The 26,146-nt window shown below is 42.8% G+C and overlaps 1 protein-coding gene across 1 annotated transcript; it reads right to left on the reverse strand.

Annotated features, from left to right (window-relative positions):
• Positions 1-24,532: 24,532 nt before the first annotated feature.
• On the reverse strand, positions 24,533-25,120 carry LOC149149066 (uncharacterized). Its single transcript, XM_089442379.1, has one exon. The coding sequence runs from the start codon at positions 25,118-25,120 to the stop codon at positions 24,533-24,535; it is 588 nt and encodes a 195-aa protein (XP_089298505.1).
• Positions 25,121-26,146: the final 1,026 nt, after the last annotated feature.

Raw genomic sequence — 26,146 nt, forward strand, 5'->3', positions numbered from 1 at the left:
CCAGTTCAAATTTGGTAATTCTAGATTTGCTACAAAAGGAAACTATTGATTCAGGTTAGGTGAAGCATACCCAGGATAAGATGGAATCACCTGAGCAGGAGGTCTTTGCATATGAGCACAATGTATCTGATGTTGATAACTCTGATAAGGTTGTTGGTAACCATTATAATGTGGGTGTTGATAACCGTTTTGAAAATGCGGTTGTCCATTACCTACAAATCGTTATTTCTCAGGTCCTTGGTATGTTTGCTGGAATTATGGTTGTTGATATTTTACTAACCGTGGTTGTTGGACCATTTGCTATTGCCCAATACTGGAAGATTGACCAAGATGTAGAGTGATAATAATTATTTGAGCCTGAGTCATTCCAAGTATGGAAGCACTAACTTGAGGTTGTGATTGAGCCGTAGAGACAAGAGGCTATTGTATTGCAACCTGAGAGACTTGAGGTTGACATACAATAGGCAGTGCTTGTACTTGCAACATAGTCATGATAGCAGGTGAAGTGGTAATATTTGACACAGGTTGGATTGGTTGCATTGAATATACAACACTTGGTTGTGAGGCAATATTGGTACCCAACCGCTGGATGTAATTCCTGTTTGACTTGAATTTTGTTGCAAACTCTCATATGGTTGTTCCCCAGGAGGGAACAATGAAAAATCATACTACCCTCCATATGGCGGCAGTCCAGTGTTCAAAGGATATATCGGCCTTTGAAGACTAGTTTTCCAAAATTGATACTGGCATGCAGGATCAATTTTCCGAGTTTCAACATAGGAGATACGAGATGGGATTTCGGATGAACAAATAGGAACAGACCATGTCATTAAGACAGTCCTTGAGTGGACTCCAGCTAGTGATTGATAACTAGTTGGGACAAATGGTATACCAGCAAACATTGTAGGAATGGCAGTAAGAAGCTCCTCTGTAGCTATATTAGATGATACAGTCCCATATGTTGATGGTTGCTTAGACATGTTTAGTCTATCAAAAATATTTCCTAGTGATTCGACAGGAACTTGCGATGAAGGAGGATTAAAAGAACTAACTTCAGGAGTAGAAGGATACAAATGAAGCTCAGTCCCAAAATGTAATTGGGTACTGGATGGAAGATCCTCTACTATCTCCTCTACAAAAATCAGTCCAGGTGGAAGAGGTAGACCATCAAGTCTGTAAGATATTTATCGAGTGGAAGAAGATATAGCTTCTGCAGTGACAGATACTAGAGTGGTGACACCTTCTGAATTCTCAGACTCAACTTCCAGATGTTCAAGTAGGTGGACTTCAGTCTCTGAATCAGCTCTAGCTGGAGCTGTTTCAAGTATAGCAGTGTCTACCATTACACTGGGATCAATTCTAATGTCCTCTTGTAACTGCAATTTTTTTTCTGTAAAGGCAGTTGTACCAGAAATAATCAGAGTAACTATAGTCTCTGACGATGTTGAAACACAAATTTCAAATAAATCAAGTGAGTTGGACTTACTTAAATGAGACCGTTTTTCCTGGAATGGCTTCGTTTCCAGAGTCAAAGACGGTTGACTCTCTAGTCTCTGTGAACGACGGGGTTTTGATTGACTTTCTTCCACAATTCGGGATTACTTGATCAACTCAAAATTTTAATGATGCTTTTTTTTTTCTTAATCAGTCTACTCCTATTATTTATACAAAAAAAGTTACAGCAAGGCCACTGCCTTGAAAATTCTTGCCATGACGTTGGCATTTTACAAAAATTATCATGATCTCAGTACACAGTAGACCTGCAACAGTATTTTGACTTCACATAAAACTCGAAACAACGCTGAACATAAACTAAAATGAAACATCCACAGCTAGACAACACTAGACATAAACGAAACATTGACTGACAGAGACTTGAAACATTCATAAACATTAAGATTCAAAAAGGAGTCGAGCTCCTACTTCAAAAACTGCAAAGAGGGAGACCCGGGTGGGATCAGTCGTCCTCAGAGGTGTATGGCTCTTCAACGACCCTACACCCGAATTGTAGTGAGTCCTCAGAGTTAGAATGATGAACTTCCAAGCATGTTGGTTCTCCTCGAGATGGCGCTCCTACAGGGGCTGCAGAATTCACCATAGAGGGACCTCCCATGACCTGGCACTGATTGTCAATTGGATTCACCGTCCTCTGGTCTGCAAGAACTCCAGGATGGGCCACTCCTGAACCGCGGACATCTCCACATTTTTCAATAGTGACTGAAACTATGAAGGTTGAGTTGGCTAAAGAACACAAGATGTGGTAGAGAATAGTGGGGTGGGCAGTATGCTCATATTCAACAGTCCTGACTCACCCGCGACCCCTGCCTCTGCCACTTTTGGTGACAGGGGGACTGCTACGACCATGTTCCAGCACGTCCGAGGAAGATTATGAAATAGGGGTGGACCGCTGAGAGGTGGCACGACCACGGGAACCTCCACGCATGCTCCCCATTCTGGGCCATTCACATGGTATGGTAATGTGCAGAGGCTTGTCAAAGGAGCGGATACACAGTGAGGAATGAAAACGAGTCCAGTGCCCAGAGTGAAGCGCAAACAAAACCCCGAAAGAACCGTAAGAACTTGAAACCAGAGCCCAAAAATTATGGAATGCTCTTGAGCCGAGTAAGGGAATGAGAGGCCGAAGCTCGCTAGCAGAATGGCTCAGTGAAACACACAAAGCATCAACCCATAAGGCCGCAGTAGTCTACGACGAAGCCGTGGGAGTGATAAACTTATTGAACGCCATAGCACAGATAACCAGGAGACTGTAGGAGGAAGTAAATGCCTTCATTAATATGCTTGTGCGAGACGAGCTTGCCCTTCCAGCGCAATAACCCATGGTGCGCTTGGGCTGACACCTGCCCATTCGATGCGCCACCATCGTACAATCCGACCTGTCAAACACCCGCATCCGGGAGAAACTAATCCTGTTGCACCAGAGAAGTGCATTCCTGTTTGAGTTGTTCATCATCTGAGACTTTGAGGGGTCGTGAGAAGTAAGGGAGTTGCTGGTTTACTCCTTGATTGGCCAGTCTATCTGCAACTTTGTTGGCAGTTCATCTGACATGTTTGAAGGTAATGCTTTGGGGATTCCACAACCCTTCCTCTAAGAGTTCTAGTCGGCTGAGCAACCTCCAGCTGGATGCCATCTTGGCTGCCGAAGTGCCTGCTTGTATTCTAATAGTTTCTGTTATTAGGATAAGTGAATCTCCCTCAACCTCTAAAGTGAAGAAGTTCTTTTGATCTGCAATGCAAATCCCTTTCAATAGTCCTTCTAGCTCAGCTGCATTATTAGTGTCTTTGCCAATCGATCCGTAATAGATATTCAATACTACGCCCATGTTGTTCTTGAATACTCCCCCGAATCCCGTCGGCCCTGGATTTCCCTTGGCTGCCCCATCAAAATTCAATTTGTATGAGTTGATTGCAGGAGGGGACCAAGTGAGGGGAGAGGTTGAACTAGTTGGTGGACGGGCTTTGACCTGGGCTAAAAAGGATACATCCAGATTCCAGGCTTTCAGGATGAGATGTTCCTGAGGAGAGTCTGGCAGATCTATGTCATGCCACTTTCTGATAGCTAGAGTTTCTTGAAGATTTTGTTTCAGAAGGAGCCATAGAGCATCAATTGGCCTGCTGATGTTGTTGAAAATTCTGTTATTCCTTTCCTTCTAGAGTATCCAATAGAGAAAGCCTGGGATTAGATTCCACAGAGAGTTTAGAAGCGGGATTTGAAAAGGGTGCTTTGGCCATTTTCTAATGGTTTCTTTGATATCTCCCATCCGATCTTCCGATCTCCTATTGCAATGTTCAATTTTCTCCCATAGTTGAGTTGCTAGAGGACAAGTCTCCATTAGATGCCTGATGGATTCAGAGTGGAGATTGCAATTGGGGCATCTTGATGGGCCAATGAATCCTCTTTTTTGCGGGTTGTCCCAGGTAAGGATGCGCCTCTTACTTAAAAGCCATAGAAATGTGGAGACCTTGGGCCATATTCCTGGTTGCCAGACCCTTTCCCATATCTGATCCTTGTCTGTCTGGGAGGCTGAGTAGCAAAGCTGGTGAGCTTCCTTGGTGGTGAACATTCCCTTTGGCGTGTGACCCCATCGCAGTTTGTCCTGCTAGTTTGAATATTTGACTCTTCTATAATTTAATTCCTGATCTATTTCATTATGAGTTTGCCCTTGCCAATCAGCCTGCCAGGTGCTATCAAGTTTCCAAATCTAAAAATCTTGGAACGTATGCTACTGCCAGAATTGATGAACATGGGTGAGATTTTCCTGCTGCCTGGAAACTTGCCATATTGGCTTGTGGAATAGAGTGGCCAGTTTTGGGAGTTGTTGCCAAGAGTCCTCCCAGAACCTTGCTGTGGTACCTGAGTGAATTTCCCAAAAACTATGCTCTTGAATGAAGGCGCTGTGGAGCTTTGCAGCGTTCCATATCAGAGAGCCTTGGGTTGTAGTCCTGATTCTAATGAGGTCGCTCCATTGGCTTCCCGGAGCATATTTTTCTTGCCATAGCCTTGCCCAGGGTGTATGTGGTTTAGAGATCCAATTCCACCATATACGAGCTCCCATTGTTTGTTGCTTTGGAGAGGATCCCTTAGTCCAAGCCCGCCGACCTCCTTCCAATTGACAAGATCCCATTTCCTGTTGAGACCAGAAGAGCCCCACAGAAAATTTCGCTGAAGATTGCTGATTGCTTTGAGAACCCATTTTGGTGCTACCAGGATGGAGAAAAGATATAGAGGCATGGCCTGGAGAACCGATTTGATCAAGATGAGTCTACCAGCCATATTGAGAGAGCAAAATGTCCAAGACGAGAGCCTTTATTCCAATTTGTCTAGGAGAGTCCTCCAGGAAGTGTGCTTAATGGTCGAGTCTAACAAAGGAGCCCCCAGGTATTTTGATGGAAGCGATGCTATAGAGAACCCCAGAGTACGTGCAATATTCCTTTGAGTGGTGGCGGGGGTATTGAGAAAAAAGAGTTGGGATTTTGAGGCATTGATGGAGGTATCGGAGGCTTCAAAGAAAAGACAGAGCAGAAATTTGAAAGCTTTAGCCTCTTGAGAGGAGGGATGACCAAATAACATGCTGTCGTCTACAAACTGTTGATGGGATAAGGGATGAAGACCGTGGAGAGAAATGCCTTTTAGAGCTTGGGTGGAGACAGCGGAGTTGAGCAGATGACTGAGCCCTTTTGCCATTAGGACAAAAAGGAAGGGGGTTAGGGGATCCCCTTGATGAATACCATGGGAGGGGTGGAAAGGCGATGAGGGGGAACCATTGAGCAGGACAGAGATACAGGGAGAGCAAATGAGATTCATGATCCATCTTGTCCAGGTGGAGTTGAAACCAAATGCCAATAACATCTGATGAATATAATTCCAACTGAGTTTATCAAAAGCTTTGTAGAGGTCCAGCTTTAGAATCATACCTGGTTTTTTCAGAAGCTTTAGAGAGTGGATTACCTCATTTGATAGAATGATGCCGTCCATAATCTTCGGCCCTTCTACATAACCAGTCTGCTCCGGTGAAATGATAAGAGGTAGGAGAGGTTTGAGCCTGTTCGCCAGTACTTTAGAGATAAGCTTGTAGATGACATTCCACAGTGCTATCAATATATATTTGTCAGGCTTATTAGGTTCATCCCCTTAGGTACTAGCGCTAAGAAAGTTGCATTGAGGGAGGGCAGAATCCAGTGCATATTTCTTGATTCCTCCACCAATTCCCATACCTCTGTCTTTATGAGCTCCCAAAACTCATGAAAGAAATTGGCAGTAAAACCATCAGGACCAGATGCCTTCCCATCCTTGAGTTGGGCCATCGCATCTTCTACCTCCTGAAGTGAAATGGACTAGAGCAGTTTGTTGTTATGATCCTCCGTTATGATTTTAGGAATGTGTTGCGTGATAGTTCTGATTGCTTGATCTTTGTTTCCTGGAGGCTCCCTGAGAATTTCCTGAAAGTAATCTTTAAATTCCTTCTCCATGTCTTCATGCGCTTCTAATCTTTCCCTTTGTTGGTTGTTGATGAATGCTATGTTGTTGTGCATTCTTCTTTGGATGGCGGTTCTATGGAAGAATTTTGTATTCTTCTCCCCCTCCTTGAGCCACCTGATTCTGGACTTTTGACGCCATAGGATTTCCTCTTGCTGCCTGCAGGCTTCAATTTGATTCTAGAGGGTCTTCTCCTGATGCGCCTGCTCATCTGTCCTACCTTCCAAGATGAAAGTCTGTTGTAGTGCGCTCATTTGCTATTCCAACCTTTTGCGATTCTGAAAAATGTTGCCAAACTGTGTGCGGTTCTACTCTTTGAGAACTTGTTTTAAGTTCTTTAATTTCTGTTGGAATTGGAACATTTTGGTGCCTGCCAGTGGCATGAATGATTTCCATTCCTCACTAACCATTGTCTTGAAGTTAGGATTTGAGAACCAGAAGGCTTCAAATTGAAAAGGTATGTTGCTTCTTGTACCTGGCCGAGACCCTTGTAACATAATTGACCAGTGATCTGATCCACCTTGGGGCAATATCGAGGCATGAAAGTCCCCTCCCAGGTGTATGGCATTGTCCGAGATGAGGAACCGATCTAGCCCGGAGGCGATGCGTTGAGTGCCCCTGCGCTCATTGGTCCAAGTATATACTCCATCAGAAGTCTAAATGTCCATTAATTGATTACTTTGAATGAATTCTCTGAGACCATTGCTGTCACCTTCTAACCTTGTTCTGCCTCCTTGCTTCTCCTCCATCGTCTTGATGATGTTGAAATCATCTCCACTGATCTAGAGGGGGAACTGCCTGTTAGCATTGAGAATGGTGAGAGTATCCAAAGGTTCTAATTTTTGTTGTAAATTCTGTGGAAAATACACTTTTGAGAGATGTCCATGGATCTTTGTGCCGATGAGATGGAAGGACGCTTGGATGAGGAAATGGGTGGCATGAAAGTATTGTAGAGTGAGAACCTGTGGGTTCCATAGGATAGCTAGTCCGCAGGAAGCCCCAAAGGCATCTACTGAAACTGAGCAGCTGCTTGACTAGACCTTGTTGCGGATTCTTTCTATAGCAGCATTATTACTTCTCGTTTCTTGAAGAAAAACTAATGATGGTTTTTCTTGTTGAATCAAGTTTTTTAACATTCTGTGTTTTGAGGGGCTATTGAGCCCTCTCACATTCCAGGAGCTAAGCTTCATGAGGGATAGTGGGGTTTGGGTTTGTAAAAATTTGTCAACTTAGGGAACCGCCTGGATTCCATAAGTATTTCTCCTACAATGATGGTCCTTTGCAGGTCTGTTTTGCGCCCTGTTTTCTTTGTTTCTTTGAGAATTTTTTTCCATCCCAAGGGCTTTTGGCTTGTATGCCAAGAATTTTGTTGCGCTGTGATTTGATTAAAACTCCTTCGAGCCTGTCGATTTGCCAAGGGGGTATTGAGTTGTATTCTTTTTGCTTACAAGCTGTTTCTAATTTGAGGATATCTAGACCATCCAGACTGACATTCTCTGGATCCTCATCCATGATGGTGGAGGAACTCTGATCCTCCACAGATACAATTTCCTGTAGACTGAGGGCTAGAGCTGCATCTAGATCCATTGCTGAGAACTTCTAGCCAAACTCTGGAATGTAGAAATTTCTGTTTTCCCACCCTGGTTTTCAGTTTCTCCTTATTTCTCCCATGTAGTTAAATGCCCATTCCCATAACCATACATTTAACAGACTGGAAAAAATAAATATTGCTGAAAACACAAATTCTGGAAATTTTTCAGAATGCTGGAAATTGCAGAATTAAAAATAAGCAATCAAAAACAACCATTAAAACACATTAAAACACTGATATTTTGGTCAACTTGACCCTGGAAAAACCCCCTACAACTCTTGGGGAAAACCAGTTTGAGAGCTCTTCTTTATTTCTGAAAATTACCTTTTTACAGTGAGAATTATTCAGCAAAAAATCAGCAAGCAAATTTACAACTTATCTCCTTTCCCGTGCCTCACAGCAATCTGTAAATTACATCAAACAGGACAACAATAAATGTTGTACGGCCTCTGTTTTGTGTGCAAAAAAATCAGCAAACTGCTCCTCGATTTTTGTGCAAAAATCTGCCTTTCACTATGTGCTGAATCAGCTGTACAAATCTGCTCAACTGCTGCCTTGGAATGTGTGCCAAGTTGCTGTCTCCTTCTCCTCCCTGCTCAGAAATCTCTCTTGCTCTCTTGCTCTCCTTCTCCCAATCTGCTCATGAAAGAATGAATGACCTTTTCCTCCTTTTCCTCCTTTAATATAACTCCAAGTGACTTTTGGGTGATCCAAGTGACTTTTGGGTGATCTCTAAATCCAATGGCTGAAATAGATTTAGATCAATGGCTGAGATTAAATGCTCATTTAAATCTCACTTTCTATTTTTTAATTCACCCCACTTTAATAAAGACCCACTTAGTCATTTATTTCCAAAGTCACTTTTCCTTTCTAATTTTTCATTTACTTTATAAAAGTTACTTTAAAATTAGACTTAGTAACTTTATCACTTAAAGTCACTTTTAAATTAGATTTAACTTTATAAAATTATAAAGTCACTTTAGGAGAAAAATTAAATTCTTTTGGACACTTTTCCCTAGGCCAAAGATCAAAGCCTTAGGGAACCACTTGTCCTCCGGTACCAAATTTCAACACTCCCTCTTACCGAGGAAGGTGTTCCTCACCACACCCATCTTGTCTCTGAAATAGACATGCTTGCCCCGTGGTAAGGCTTTGGTAAGAATATCTATAACCTGCTCATCAGTGGAAATATACTCAAGCTTCACAGCTCCCTTCTGAACATAGTCTCTGATGAAATGATATCTGATCCCGATATGCTTTGACCTGTCATGAAATACTGGATTCTCCGTGAGTTTAATGCAACTCTGATTATCACAGTAAATCACTGAAGGTCTCAACGACTGACCAAATAAGCCAAACAACATCTTGCGAAGCGAGATAGCCTCACAACTAGCTAGACTGGCTGCCATATACTCTGCTTCCGCTGAACTCAGTGCTACTGACTGCTGCTTCCGGCTGAACCATGACACTACTGCTGAAACCAACCCAAAACAACACCCTGAAGTGCTCTTCCTATCAGAAGCACAACCTGCCCAATCAGAATCAGTGTATCCTGCCAATCTCACTCCATCTCCCTGCCTGTAGTCCAGACCATAATCCACTGTCCCCTGCAAGTACCGCAAAATGTGTTTTGCAGCCACCCAGTGAACCTTCCTAGGCTCACACATAAACTGACTCATCGCGTTGACTGCAAAACAGATATCTGGTCTACTGTTGACCAAATACATCAAGGAACCAATCAACTGCCTGTACAATGTGGGATCCACCAACTCGGAATCCGAAGCATGAAGCTTCTTCCAGTTGGTGATCATCGGTGTCGACATGGGTCTACAATCCTCCATGTGGAATCTGCTAAGGATGTCCACAATATACTTCCCCTGCCCCAGAAAGAAATGCCCCTCCTCCTGCCACACCTCCAAACCCAAAAAGTAATGCATCAAGCCGATGTCCTTCATCTCAAACTCCGCCGCAAGATCTCTCTTGCAGTGCTCTATGAGTCTCTCTGCACCTGTAATGATCAAGTCATCCACATACAGCACCAGAATGAGAGGCTCCTCACCAATCACAATAAAGTAAAGGTTCGGATCTGCCTCACTCTTTGTGAAACCCATCCCCTGCAAGTATGCATCTATCCTGGAGTACCAAGCTCTGGGAGCTTGCTTCAGGCCATAAAGGGCCTTCTTCAATCTGCACACATGGGACTCCTTCCCATGCACCTCAAAGCCCTGTGGCTGCTCAATGTACACATCCTCCTGTATGAAGCCATTGAGAAATGCGGTCTTCACATCCATCTGGTGGATCTTCCAACCCATCTCTGCTGCTATCGATATAATGGAGCGGATTGAAGTATATCGAGCCACGGGAGCGAAGGTCTCCTCATAATCAACTCCCTCTACCTGGGAGAACCCTCTAGACAGAAACCTCGCTTTGAATTTCTCAATGCTGCCATCTGGAAGTAACCACGGATTTTCCCTCAGGCCTCAGCACCACCTCCCAAACATCATTCTTCATGATAGAAGAATACTCCTCCTGCATGGCCTCTCTCCAGACTTGCTGGCTAGCTGCCTCCTCATAGCTAGAAGGCTCAGAGTCAAGGATGCTCGTAACCATCGCCATATAACTACAAAACCTCTTAGGTGGTCTACTCTCTTTGACCGGCCTCTTCGGCTCAGCAACAGATGTGGCATCTCTCAAGGTGTCTTGAAGCCACTTGGGCTTCCTCTTCCCTGAGCATGATTCTCCCATAGGAGAATGAAACTGATCCTCCTCATCACCATCAGTAGCCTGAACTCCTGACTGTCTGTCTGTTGTCCTCCTGCCTGCACCTGAACCTGTAGAAGCTGAGGTACTGTGTGAACTGTCCATTAGTGGACTCCCTAGTGAACTGCTCTGCATGCTGCCCGGAGCACCACCCCTCTGGCTCGATGAGCCACTGCTCACTGACGGACCTGACATCCTCATAGATGTACCTCCTTATCCTTCTGATCCCTGCCCACTGGATCCCTGCGACTGACTCAACTGCTACTGAGGGTCTGGCTGATCCAGATACTCTAACTCCCGTGACCTCCTAAAGGCCCTGTCCTCCTCAAACTTCACATCCCGTCTGACAACAACTCTCCTCTGTGCAGGGATGTAAATCCGAAAGGCCTTTGAGGTCTCACTGTAGCCCACAAAGGTACCCTTCTCTGCGGTGGGCTCTAGTTTGGTCATCTTCTCCTTGGGTATATAGGAGTATGTAATGCATCCAAAGATATGAAGATGACCAAGATCAGGCTTCTTCCCAGAGAAAGCCTCCTCCGGAGTCATGTGCCCCAAGGCACGATGTAGACTCCTGTTCTGCAAGTAAACAGATGTGTTGCAGGCCTCTGCCCACAAGAACAATGGCAACCCCTGATCATGTAACATGGTTTTGGCAGCCCCTATGATGGATCTGTTCTTCCTCTCTGGAACCCTGTTCTACTAGGGGTTGTAAGGAACAATGAACTCCCTCCTAATGCCTGCCTCCGCACAATAGTCAACAAACTCTCCAAGGGTGTACTCTCCTCCATTGTCCGACCTCAAGGACTTGATCTTTCGACCTGTCCAAGTCTCCACAAGAGCTTTGAACTCCTGAAACCGCTTGAAGACCTCACTCTTGGTCTTCAAAAAATAAATACAGGTCCTCCTGGAGTGATCATCAATGAATAAAACATAGTATTCATATCCACTCAAGGAAACATGAGACATCCGACCGCTCACATGGGAATGAATCAAATCAAGTATCCCCGTCGCTCTACTGTCACTGCTGGGAAAAGGGGATTTGGCAAACTTGCCCATCGCACAACCTCTGCAAGTATCAAAGTGGTCAGTACTGAAATCTGGCACACCTGTAGTGATCTCCCGCAATGTCCTGAAGGCTCCATGATACATATGTCCCATCCTGCGGTGCCAAATCTCACACAGCTCAGAACTGCTAGCTCTGCTGTCGGTACTACTGCTCAATGCCAAAAGGGGTTGGAATGCAAACTTGTACACCTTTGCATGGCGTACACCTATCACTTTAGCTGAATCAGCTGGAGTGCCCCTGGGATACATCAACACCTGTCCTCCCCTGAACAGTACCTCATATCCTCTGTCCTCCAAAGCTGAGACGGATATGAGGTTCTTCCTCATCCCTGGCACATAAAGAACCTCTAACACCTTCAAGGGAGGTTTGGACTCCCTCTGAAATGTCACTGTCCCCACCCCGACTACTCTAACAACTCTGTCATCACCGAGTACTACCTCAATATCAGTTCCACTCTCTGAAAGCTCTGAGAAGTACTCACGGACTCCTGTCATGTGACGTGAAGCCGCACTGTCCACATACCAGATACCTGTAGATGCTCTGCTAATCGAGGGAAAAGCATGCTCCCTCTGAACCTGTGTGGCAGGTGATCCTGCACTAGAGGACTCACACGTAGTGAACGCAAACTCTCGATCAAAACGACCAGCAAAGTCCTCAATCTCTGCGGAAGCTGCCACGTCCTGGTTCTTCCCCTTCTTCTTCTTCTTCTTCTCCAGACACACAACTACACAGTGTCCCATCTTTTGACAATTCCAACACTTCACCTTAGAATAGTCCTTCTGTGTGTTCCCCTGTTTACCTTTACCTTTGCCTTTGCTCCCACCACCGCTTGTGGAAGCCTGCTTCTTCCCTTTGCCTTTCTTGCCTCCTGCCACTAGTGCTACGTCCTCATCCTGCTCAACTGGCTTGGCTGCCCCAAGCTGTCCTTTCCTGATCTCTGTCTGAATGCAATCATCCCAAAACCTCTCCCATGTGGGAAGGGTCTCACGTGCACAAGCCCCATCAGCAAAGTTCAACCATGAACTGGGGAGGCCATTCACTACAATACGCACCAACTCAGTGGATGGAATGGCCTCTTCAATCGCTGCCAACTCATCTCTCACATTGGTAATCTTTGTGAGATATCCAGCTGCACTATCATTACCCATCTTAATTTTCTTCAGCTTCTCCTTCAGGACCATCTTCCGGTTCTCATTGGTACTCTGGTAGAGATTGGACAATGCTGTCCACATCTCATGGGCATTGCTCTCTCCTCTCACATGAGCAATGCAATGGTCTTTGATTCCATCTAGAATCAACCTCTTACCCTTATTGTTCTTCTTTTTATACTCAGCCAACTGAGTAACATCAGTGGGCACAACAACAGGGTTTTGTGCGGTATGCACCATGATATCCCAGACTTCTGCCTCCTCAAATATACTCTGCATTCTCTCCTTCCAAAAGCTGTAATTTATATGCCCATTCAGCCTATCCTCCACCATCAATCCCAATGACATCCTGCTGTCCTAAAACTGAAAAATAGCACTGCTGTAGTAAAGATAAAACTGCTCTTTATGAAAAAATCAGCTTAATGGAATTTTCTGAGTGAAAAATCAGCAACTGTAATTTTTCCTTTTGCTGTCCCAAACTGCCCTTCAGCACTCAAGCTCTGATACCATGTAGAAATTTCTATTTTCCCACCACGGTTTTCAGTTTCTCCTTATTTCTCCCATGTAGTTAAATGCCCATTTCCATAACCATACATTTAATAGACTGGAAAAAATAAATATTGCTGAAAACACAAATTCTGGAAATTTTTCAGAATGCTGGAAATTGCAGAATTAAAGATCAGCAATCAAAAACAGCCATTAAAACACATTAAAACACTGATATTTTGGTCAACTTGACCCTGGAAAAACCCCCTACAACTCTTGGGGAAAACCAGTTTGAGAGCTCTTCTTTATTTCTGAAAATTGCCTTTTTACAGTGAGAATTATTCAGCAAAAAATCAGCAAGCAAATTTACAACTTATCTCCTTTCCCGTGCCTCACATCAATATGGAAATTATAGCAAACAGGACAGCAATAAATGCTGTACGGACTCCGTTTTGTGTGCAGAAAAATCAGCAAACTGCTCCTCGATTTTTGTGCAAAAATCTGCCTTTCACTATGTGCTGAATCAGCTGTACAAATCTGCTCAACTGCTGCCTTGGAATGTGTGCCAAGCTGCTGTCTCCTTCTCCTCCCTACTCAGAAATCTCTCTTGCTCTCTTGCTCTCCTTCTCCCAATCTGCTCATGAAAGAATGAATGACCTTTTCCTCCTTTTCCTCCTTTAATATAGCTCCAAGTGACTTTTGGGTGATCCAAGTGACTTTTGGGTGACCTCTAAATCCAATGGCTGAAATAGATTTAGATCAATGGCTGAGATTAAATGCTCATTTAAATCTCACTTTCTATTTTTTAATTCACCCCACTTTAATAAAGACCCACTTAGTCATTTATTTCCAAAGTCACTTTTCCTTTCTAATTTTTCATTTACTTAATAAAAGTTACTTTAAAATTAGACTTGGTAACTTTATCACTTAAAGTCACTTTTAAATTAGATTTAACTTTATAAAATTATAAAGTCACTTTAGGAGAAAAATTAAATTCTTTTGGACACTTTTCCTTAGGCCAAATATCAAAGCCTTAGGGAACCACCTGCCCTCCGGTACCAAATTTCAACATGGAACAGATTTCTCCAAGGAAGTGGGGAGTGAGCCAGTACCTGGAACAAGTTTTTGTTTCAGGTCAGGGTAGATTAGGAGGCTAGAAGGAATGAGTGTGGAGGATGGCCTTGAGGTGTTGGGAGCTTGGGAGGATGAGGGAAGGGAGGGGTTCTCCTGAGGCTCTGAGCTTGGTTTTTTGGGGGATCAGGAGAAGAGAGAAAAATGAATATGTTCTGGGAATCAGGTTTTTTTGGGCTTTCTGGGACTACATGATTTTTCTTTGCATGCCTTCGGTGATTTGGAACTTTAATGAATCCTTCAGAGTCTTTTCTAGATTCATTGGCAGGGGATTTGGATTGAGAATTCAAAGGATAATCTCAGAAGAGATGGCCATGTTCATGGCATTTACGACAACGAAAAGGGATATGCTCGTAGTCTAATCATTGGATCCATTCAAAATCATCATGAAAGATACTTACCGAGTCGGCTAGAGCTTTGGTCAAGTGCATCTCGACATAAATTCGAGCATATGAGGTATATCTGCGGGTTTTGGTTTCCTCAACAACTTTGATAAAAACCCCTAATTTGTTACCGATGTCTGCTAGCGTTTCTTCTTTCTAGTATTCCACAGGAAGGGAGTACATACGTATCCAAACTGGAGCCCAACTAAAATCTTCCTTTGCAGGGTTAAACCTAGCTTTCCAATCCCAAAGGTATAGACCTCAGGAGTTAAAGAAGTACGGGCCTCCTTCGAATATGCGAGATTTGTCCTCCGCATAGTGGAAAATGGCTGTGAAGAAACCTTTGGGTCCAAGCTGCAGAGCGACTTGTCCTTTGGGCTTCCATTTTGAAGCTATCCATCCCTGCAACGCCTTTTCAGTTGGCCAGAAACCTAGGAACTTACCTATGAGCGCATGGTCCTGCATGAATTGGATTTCGCTGTTGATACAATGACTCGGGAGATCGAATTTGATTCGTTCTGCAGCTTTCGGGATGCATGTTGCTGAGGTCGCCTTTGGCTGTGACGACGTTTGATTCACACCTTTATCTTTGTCATCCGCTTCACACGCTGCTGAGGGATCAACTTCGCTATTTATCTATCTAGATCCCTGATATGTTTCCGGGAAACCGCCAGGAGAGGACAGAGGTACTGCAGACTTTCCAGTCTCAGAGGCAGAAGCGTTATAAGAAGGGGGGGAGGATCCCACCCCTCCTGCAAGCGCGTCCATGGAAGGGAGGTCAGAAGAAGCGCGGCGGTGCAAGCTTGGAAGGCCAAGGGTGAGTAGGGATTAGGGTTGTATTTTTCCTAGCAGAGCGAGGCATTCACAGAGAGCTTCCTCAACATCCGTTCATAATTTTAATGATGCTTTTACATGACTTTCCTTTTTCAATTTTTAAGAATCGATAAAAAGCTAAATATGACTCTAGTCCCCTTTGATTTTTAATGAGCCTGAAGTGAAAAGTGCTCTGATGGAACTTTTCTTTTAAGGAGTCGAAAGGAATGAAAGTGACTAATCTGGAGATCTAGATAGAGGGATTACCAAACCAATCATAAAACTACAATATACACCTTGGTGGTAAATTAAAAATAAATTACCAAGGACTTATGTACGATAGTCAATCTTCCCGAATGTTGTGTTCAGTGCATAACGATCGATAAGGCGACAGACATGGCTTCCTATGGATAAAGGATATAAGTCTATTGTGGTCTCCCAATATATACTCGATGGTACAGGGAGCACAAGTCCATGCTATCACTTGTCGTATCAAAGATGAGGAATCACCCAACCTTAAAAAGATAGTTACTAGATTTTACAATGCGAGAACACGTCTCTAGCCTAGACCTCTAACTGTGTTGCGTAAGGTTCGAAAGCATTGTTAAGTTCATTGAAATTTATTTTAGAGTTGATCTTGCTTAGAATTTTGCCTTTCAATGGTTCACCATGTGATGTATATGTAAAATTCCTAAATGAAATCTATAATGATAAAAAATCGTTGTTTATTTTTAGCAATGAAAATCCTAACTACTAAGGAAAGAAGATTACGATTATTTCAAACAAAGAGCAAAGAGCACACATTAAATGCACTTTTCCTAAATCATGTTTCACACACAATATATATTCAAATGCATGTATTTGTTTTTCATTCCCTTAATGTAAGGAATGCCAAAAAGAGAACTAAGTATAGATCTGAAACATTTCACTCAAAGTGACATTTTGACAATTTCTTTCCAAAATGGAAAGGAAGACTAAACGAAACTTTGCAATTTCTAATAGAAAATGCTTTTGACACTTCAAATCAAATCAAATACAAATCAAAAGGTTCAATCGACTACCTAGAGAAGGAAGACTCAATGACACTTCTCTTTTCGACACAAAAACAACAGTTACGACACTTTTTGGACCAAAACGATAGATTGATTTAATTAACTTTTCAACAGAGGATTGTAAATGATGGAAAAATAAATAAAGAATTTTACTAATCCTTATCAATGGAGGCTAAACAATGTAATGCAAGCAAGCTTCAGACACTATTCATAAGCAGCAAAAAACAACTAAAAAGAGCTGGAAACAACGACAAAAAAACCCAAATTTCAAGGAGAGAAATAGGATTACTTAGTCTTTGCACCTGTGCTTCACAGAAACAGGGATGCATCACACCTACTACACTCAGGAAGTGCGATGCATACTGGTTCATAGTTACAAACATTGTGATGGGCCAGGGAGCACGACTGAGATGGGTTTTGGCTCAAATTTGTAGTTGATTTCAGTGGATTAAGCTGAGCTATTATGGACAGTAAAGAGAAAAATTACAGGGGTATGATCTTGGGAGGTTATGGAGCCACCAACAGGGCATCTAGAATGTTTGTAAGTTAGATATTCAGTTCATAAACTAAACCAAAGATTGAGTGAAGCAGTATTCATGTACTTTGCAATTGCAAAGCAAGAGCAGTTCGAAGGTTATCTGGTTAACTTCAGGCTCCATCTATAGTTTATAAAGAAAACAAAAACAACAAACAATCAATCTATTCAATACCTAGCAGAGTCACGATTTTGTTTTCAATAAAACTAGTGTCTTTTCGATCTGCTAGTACCACTAGGATTAGCAGCTATCTTAGAAACAAACAATCAAAGCAATTTGTGATTTCCTCTATGTATGATAGATAAGAGAGAAGCGAAGGGACCAACCTAGGTCTTCCACTTGAATCCTTGCTTGATTTCTCTCCTCCTCGATAGAGCTTACAACTCCTTTCCTACTTATCCCGCTTAGAGAATACCTGTAGAGACAAAGCAACAAAACACCATCAAAGCATCTCGATCTATTATATCATAAGCATTGCAGAATCAGAAATACAATGAGCATACAATGGCATTTACAAATAACAACATTCACAAATACACGATTGTATGGAGGAAAACTCAAAGAACTTTATTAAAATAGAAGGGAGAATTACAACCCAACTTTCTGATCCAGCATCATCCTCCTAGCATCAAAGCCGTCTTCACCTCATGAAAAGCAAGATCACCCAACAATACATTGTTTCTTATCAAATACAAACTATCAGCAGTTCCTTACAAATTACAAAATTCCAGCCTCCAGATCTCTCGGATGAGGGATCCATTTATAGTTGTCTGCAAGGGTGTGAGTCACCTTTTGGGTTTTTTATTAGTGTCATTCCACTTGTTGTTCTTGGTTCCACTTGGAGATTTCTTGGATCTCTTACTCATCCCTAGGCAAATTCAGAGAGGCAAGTGTCATGGGAGAAGTTTCTAAAAGATTCCGTGAGCAACCACTTAGCAAACTGTCTCAGACACTTGTCGATTACTGCTCATCGCACCCCACAGAAGGCATCTTCAATATGCATCGCACCTGGCTATTGTAGGAGCCTATATGCATCGCACCCTAATAGTGGAGCAGTCAGTATGGTCCAGTTTTGGCCAGTTTTGAGTGGTTTTTCAGGTGGAACTTTTGGGGAATGATGGAATCAGTTGACCTTAACTGATCCTTTAGGGTATGAAACAACACTTTTAGGGGTTAAAGAGCCCTTGGTTTGTCGACATATAAGATTGGGGTTGTAGTGCCCAAGTATATCTATAACAGTTTTATAGTAAATGAGCGATTGGAACCAATTAACTTGACAACTTACTTAATGAAATGGTATGGTGCAAGTAACTCTTCTATTAAACACCTCAAGCAAAGATTACCCTCCAAAGAGTCCAAGTGTATCTAGCTAATGTTTGTTCTAGGTACAACAAGACCTTCCTTCTGCCATCACCTTAGGTAAAGCCCTAGGATTATAATCACTAAGTTCACAAACTATAACAATTTTACATGTGGGGACAGTCGTAGATCAGATGTACACACAAGGGTAGATTAACAAGCTCAATCCCCTTGAAGGTTCCTCCACATGATGATTTGGAGGTTTACTTTCAAGTGACTCCGAGTACCTTTTGGTACCATTGTAATACGTGTAAATCATTGTATCTAGGACAATGAATTGGGTAAGATCACTTCACCAGATTCGACACGACCTCATGCTTAACTCATGTATAAGAAGAGATTTTGAGGGAAAAATGGAAATAATTGGATTGTCTCTCCCTAAGTAAATATTCTATTTTTATTTTGTAGATTTGGAAAGTTTGCTTCCTTCCCTATTGCAAAGCCCTACACTTAAGCTATTGTAGGTGAAAAGAGCTCTAAAAAATAGAAAATTTTAGATGAAATTTAATTAACGTTGTATTATTAAGCTATTATTTTACTCAATGGTTGATGAAGGAGAAACTTATGGTGTTGCGACACGACTCAAAATATTAATGCATCTAAAATGAAAAAGCAAATTTCAATTTCAATGAAATTCTATTTAGAGAAGAAAAGAGTTTCTATGATTTTTTTGAGAAATGAAATGCAAAAACTCACAACTTTTCCAATCTCTTAAAGAAACAAATTTCACAATGTTGTAATGATAATGAAATCAACAAAATAATTTCCAGATTTCCCTAATCATCAAAATAAACTAAGACAAGTTTACTCAATCGGTGAGAAAGGTAAAACTTATGGTGTTGTTTTTTTTCCACAGAAAAAACTGGAACCATTAATTAATAAAAATAGGTAGCTACAAAGCATATGCAAAGCATTACAAGAGGACTCATTCTTTACCTTGAGATAATGAAAAGAAAGAAGTCCCATCTAGTTGAAAATAAAACCAGCGCAATCACCCTCGCCCAGAAAGCAATGAGTCAGCGCGACAGTCCCTTATGAATGGAATTTGGGAAAATCACTCACCGAAATCTCATCAGGAGTGAGGCAAAAGACCTGTCTAGAAAAAGCACACCGCCCAGGAGCCAATAGAAGGCATGCAAGCGATGTAAAATTGATGCAGAATCAGAGAGTCTGCACGAAAAAAGGAGCATACATCTTACAAGAGGCAATCTTGCGTAGACACGATCAAGATTCTAGAGGAATAGTAAAACGAAATAGAGATCAGGTCAAAACGAGCCTCCTTTTACAAGGAAAGCAGCCTGAAAGACCTGAGGAGCAGCGAACAGGAAAATGAGAAACAAATGTAGAAAAACAAATATTTACAGAGCACAGTAAAACGATTATGAGAAATGATAACTAAATGAAAATGGGACGTTCAAGAGGTCGAACAACCCCATTCTCTTCTTCCAAAATAGACCACGACCCCATGTTTTGATCAACACCTTCTTTAGAGAGACGATCAGCTTCAGAATTTCTTTCCCTGAAGATGTGGCTAAGGGAGATCTCTAAGGAAATATTTTTAAGTCAAGTAGCTTCTCTAGGCAGGGAAAGCAGGATGAAATTACTGCATAGTTGTGTCCCATTGAACCATCGCACAGTGTTCATAGAATCCCCGAAAATCTGAACTTCTTGCACGTTCCTCAGGACAAGCCAACAAAGAAGAAGGTGGAGGGCTTTCAACTCAGCAAAATTATTGGATCCTTGGCGAAGGCCTACTGAAGCCTTAACAGTCTTTTCCTTTGAAAGATGAATTATTAAACCAGCCCCACAACGACCATTTATGTCTGAGGCCCCATCATAATAAGCCCACGGAATGGAGAATCTTATAGTTTCTTGCCGAACCAACCTGGGAGAAGGAGTAGCCTGTGGTACAGGGATACTATCAAATATAACAGTGCCTTTAGCAGCCAATCTTTCAATCGGGAAGACAGAGTCCTTGAAGATGACCCGATTCTTAGCAAGCCACGTCCCCTAAGTAATGAGAAGCGGAATGGATCTCTCTCTCTCATTTGAAGCTTCTTTCCACCACTTCTGCCAAGCTTCCAGAATCCCTTGCCCTTCCCACCTATAATGAATTTTGAGTAACCTTAACGTTTCGGCCCATAGTCTAGAATTGAAAGGGAAGAAAAGGAACAGGTGATGAACTGATTTGAAGCTATATTTGCAAAGAGGGCACCATCCTGGGCCAATCCTACCACGTGTTTGAAGAAAATCCCAAGTAGGGACTTTTTGGTGCAAGACACACCAAAAGAAAAGTCTGGTTTTCATTGGACCTTTTAACTTCCATAGAGGTCTGGCCCACCAAGTCGGATTTTCCCACCCTTTCTGGGTCATCATCCATTTGTACCCCATCTTTGGAGAGTAGACGCCATTCTGAGCAAAGACCCACCGAAGTTCATCTAGAGTGTCTGAGAGCCTGATTGAAGAGTTAAGGATGTCATTCCTGTATGAATCCCATTCCTCCAGCCATTCTTCATCGAACTGTAGATATATTCCTTGCATCCACCCTTGGCTCAATATGGAGGTAGTCCGGGGATCAGCCACTTGGTTTAATGTGAAACGACCCTTCTCTTTTAAAGCCGCCACCAAACCCTGAGATAGAGAGAACCGCTCTGAACAACCAATCCAGGGGTCTCTACCCAACCTTATTTGAGATCCATCCCCCACGCTCTAGGCCAAACCCTTTTCAATAATGTTGATAGAGGCTATTAAAACTTTCCAAACCACCAAGGAGTTTTTGTAGGTCTTTATAGGCAATCTGATCCAGTCCATTGTTGATAGAGGGTCAATGCATTTTCTCTTTGTAACAGAAGTCCACAAATTTTCAAAATAAATGAGCCTCCAGGCGAGTTTGGCTACTAAATATTGGGAGAAGCATTGAAGATTTTTTATCCCCCAGCCTCCCCACTCTTTGGGATGAGCCACTTTATCCCAGGCGATCCACGGGGTAACCTTCTCTGTCTTGGACCCTACCCATAGAATCCTGCTGCAAAGTTTATCGATTTGGGATAAGACTCCTTTAGGAACCCAAGTCAGGCTGGCCCAATAGACTGGAATAGCCATAAGCACAAATTTTATTAACACAAGCCTTCCAGCCCTGGAAAGCCATCTGAAACTCCAATGTTTCAGCTTGGATTCAATTTTTGTGAGGATCCAATTCCAATATTTGTTCCTGTAGTTGTCCTGTTTGAGGAGAAAGCCCAAGTATTTGAAGGAATCCTCCAGCGCTTTGACATCGAAGTTTAAGACCATCGTCATGCTATGAACCATTTCTTTGGACATACCTGAGCAAGTGAGAGAGGATTTTTTCTCATTTATACAAAGTCCAGTTGCCTTCAGGAAAAGGTCCATGATCCTTTGGAGCGTCTTACAATCCTCTAGACTACCATTGCTGAACAGAATTATGTCGTCCATGAATAGGAGGTGGGTGACCCAAAATTTTTTAGCTGCTTCAATGCCTTTGAGAGACCCTTGTCTTTTAGCATCGTGAATCATAAGGCTGATGCCTTCTGTAGCCAGTAGAAACAAAATGGGAGAGAGCAGACAACCTTGACGCAGACCGCATTCATGACTGAAAAAACTAGAGGCCGCTCCATTAATCAGAATAGCTATGGAGGAGGAAGAAATACAACTCATAATCCATTTCACAAATTCATACCTGAAACCTAGATGAGTAAGTAAAAGCCTAAGGTAAAGCTAGCTGATTCTGTCAAAAGGCTTTGACAAATCGATTTTCACTACTACTCCTTTTTTCCTAATTTTTATACTATGAAGAGTTTCTTGAGCAACTCCAACTGCTTCATGAATTTGTCTACCATCGAGGAAGCCAAATTGCTCAGGGGAAACGTTTTTGGAGAGGAAAGTTTTTAATCCGAAGGCAATGACTTTTGCTATGATTTTGTAAACACAGGTACACAGGGATATGGGTCTAAATTCTTCAAAAGAGCCTGGGAGGTCAGATTTGGGAATAAGTGCAAAAAAAGTGGAATTGAAGGGATGAAATATTGATCCAGTGCGCCTGGATTCTTCCACAACTGCCACAAGCTCGTCACCAATGAATTCAAAGAAGTGTTGAAAGAATTCGATAGTCCAACCATCTGGGCCGAGGCTTTTGTCCTTTTGCATAGATTTGAGAATATCTTCTACCTCCTCCTTAGAAACGGGAGCCATGATGGATTCATTTCCTTCCTCCTCTATGAACCTAGGGAAGAACTGAGAAACTCTTATAACTTCAGCAATAGATGCTTCCTCTGGCGCTTTAAAGAGGTTCTTGAAATAGGTGTTCCCTAGAGAAGATAACTCTTCAAAATAACGAGCCATATCACCATTGGCTTTTTTCAATTCCCATATAGTATTAGAGTTTTTCCTTCCTTTTGCATAGTTTTGGAAAAACTTGGTGTTATCGTCCCCCACCTACAACCAGATCGCTCTACTTTTTAAGCACCAACTCTCTTCCCTGGCCTGGAGAATCCACTTCCTTTCCATCTCCAGATCTTTGAGTCTGGTCCGAGATTTGAATGTTCTATAACCGTTACCTCCTGGGTCTTCAAGAATGGCTATCTCCGAATTGACATTTTCCAGTGTTTTCTCTTCATTCAGTTTCTTCTGGAGTGCCCATTGCTTGGAGGCAGCCTTCATCCTTGTTAGGTTTTCCATGAATGTCTTGTTGTGACTTTCATCTTCGCTGAGATTAGCATTATTCCAAGTGCTGTGGAAAAGGATAATAAAGGATGCATCCAGAAGCCAGGAGGCATTAAATTTGAAAGGAGTGCCTGGTTTAGAGAAAGCACCCTTCACTTCGAGGAAGACAGGGAGATGGTCCGAGAGATTGCCTTCCTCAACCCAATGTCTGAAGGCCTGTAGCTTATCAGTCAGCAAATCACATAGAAGGAATCTGCCAAGCTTCTTCCCTACCCATTCTTCTCCTATTGTTTGATTCCTCCATGACAGACGCATCTTGAGCAGAGTGACATCCACCAGAGGAGAGGAGGCCAGTTTATTTATAAAGAAGTCAGTGAGAGGGTCTGCTCTTGCTCTGACCCCCCAACATTCTGTCATCCCCAGAGAAAAGTTAAGGTCTTCGCCGATTAGAAGATTTGGGTGCGTCATAAACGATTTAGCGAAGAAGGGGTTCCAGAACCTCTCCCGTTCCATAACAGGCCTGTAAACATTGATAATGAGAAAGGGGATGCATAGTTCAATGGAGTATAGTTCCACAGCCAGAACATTTTCCCATCCCCAAGAGGAGATCTCTCTAAGAACCTTCGTATTGAAACCTAATGCCACCCCTCCCGAATGACCATTGGCGTCTATGACCTGAAAGCTCCAACCCGGAAGAAGCTTAACGAGGCAACCTGTAACTTCTTCCCCCTTCCCCAGAGTTTCTTGAAGTAAAATAATATCAGGTTTATTGGACCTGACCAATTCCTTCAGAGCTAGCTTTTTGGGTTGGCTAGCTAGACCCCTGCAATTGTAGGATAAGATGATCATCGTAAACTCGCAGAGGGTGTCTGCTTTGCTCTAAGCACCCCTGGAAGAGACATCTGCTTCCCGTCAGCAATGTCGATGACAGCCTTCAACTGTGCCTTCGACAGATTAGTTTTCCTTCCTCTTTGCTTCCTCAGGCCTGATGACTCCATATCCAGCTCCAATCCACTCACAGCGAGCCCTTTTCCCTTTCTATTGGCCAAAGGTCTAAGATTATATGGGGGATCAGGACTCTGGACAGAAGGAGGGACAGAGTAGGCAGCATCGATGGGAAAAGAGGTCGGCAGAGGGGAGGAGGGAATGGTCATAATAATGCTATCAGTGGAGGTTTTCCCCTTCCTCAGATCCAACATTTCATTCAAGAGTTGTCTTAAAGGACTAGACTCATCACAACAAGACAGAGATAGAGCATTAGAAAAGCATAAGGAGGAGGGAGGGGAAAGAAACAAACTCGCCTGAGCCTCCCCAACCTTTTCAGAGACAAGTGAGGGGCCCCGGGAAAACATCGGATAAGAGGTGTGCTCATTTTCTGTAGTCCTCGGCTGTTCCTGGAAATCAACCTTCCCTTGCTCCGGGACCAAAACCTGAGCAGATGCCATAGGGTTGCTTTCCTTGGTCAGAGCCTCTGTTTCCTGAATGATCACCTTCTGGTTTTCCTACTGAATATTTCTACTTCTCCTTTGTCCTCAACGTCGACGGTGTCCAAGGGGACATTCCCGGGCTAGATGACCATATTGATGACATCGATGGCATCTGAAAGGGAGGTTTTCGTAGTCCAAGATTTGAAAAAACTCAATACCTCGATAGTTTAGGTTCATACTGTCCGCTAAACCCTCCTTGGGGTTTAGACTGACCAGAATACGGGGGACTCCCCATTCGTGAGTTCGAAGGTATGATCTATCAATGTCGAGAAATCTCTCCAGAGTATAACCAATAGCGGTGAAGGCTGAGTCGGTCCAGAATTGCATAGGGAGGCCTGGTAGTTCGACCCAGACTGGGGACTCCACCTCTTTTTCTTTCTGGGCATCAAACAGGGGCGTCCATCTTCTAAAAAGGATTGGCCTCTTCCCGAAGCTCCAGTTTTTTTCCATCACCCAGTCGACATGCTCCTTATGTCCGAATCGAACACAAAACCATCCTCTGTCCAAGTTTTTGATTTGTTCTGGCTGACCCGGTGCTTCTTTCCATTCTGACTGAACCGAGTCCTTGATGTAGTCTACCGAGAACTTTATTCCTTGGACTCTACCAACTAATAATGTTTCTGAGGCTTCCATACCCTGATCTATACAGATATCCACTCCAAACACACAACTAGGTCGCTCCTCCTTTATTCTGATAGGTTTGATCTTCTTCCTCTTTCCACCCCCGCCATCCTTCCTAGATTCTTCCTTTCCTGTATTCTTTTTAGCAAGATCAACTTCCTTTTCTGCCCCATACTACTCAGAGTTTTTGTCATCATTATCTATGTTTTCTTCTTCCACCTCCACCACCAACCTTTTTATCCCAGCCCCAGGGATAAGAGACAGTCTTCTCACTTGTTCCTCTTTTCTGATACCTTTCGGGTCCCTTCCTTCTTCTTTATTGGACGGAGCCTTAGTCAAGATGGTAGTCAGCCCTTCCAATATAGGTTTTGAAACAGAGGCCCGTTCCTGAGCTCCAGCCTTCAGACTCCCTTCTCCCACCGCCTTATCAAGAGACTGAGAGTACACTTCATTATTCAGGAAGAAGTGTTTTATGTTTTTCTCAGAAACATCATGACCCTAGCAGGTAAGTAAGTCTTCTGGCGCTGGGTCTATGTCGACGGTCTCACTATCACAGGTCATCTCCCGATGAGCATCATGACCCGGGTCCACCATTATTATTTGAAATAGATATCTATCATAGCAGTCTCCAAACTACAGACCCACTTGCTTGCTACAATTCTAGGTCTCAGCCTCCCTGCACGCACTGTGTTCTTCTTCCAATACTTCTTTAGCACTATCGTTTGTATCCTACTCACACTATTTCTCTTCTTTCAAACTCGCGCTGTGCTTCGAAACTTATGGTGTTGCAACATAACTCAAAATATTAATGGATTCTAAAATGCAAAAGAAACTTTCAATTTCGATGAAATTATATTTAGAGAACTGAAAGAGTTTCCTCGATTTTTTTGAGAAATGAAATGCAAAAACTCACAACTTTTCAAATTTCTTAAAGCAACCAATTTCACTATTTTGTAATGAAAATGTAGTCAATAAACTAATTTCCAGATTTCCCTAATCATCAAAATAAACTGAAACACTATTTTCCTCTAATCACTC

The sequence above is a fragment of the Pinus tabuliformis genome, chromosome 9 (assembly GCF_031772625.1).
Source record: "Pinus tabuliformis cultivar Carrire ecotype Pingquan chromosome 9, CPIR1, whole genome shotgun sequence".
NCBI lineage: Eukaryota > Viridiplantae > Streptophyta > Pinopsida > Pinales > Pinaceae > Pinus > Pinus tabuliformis.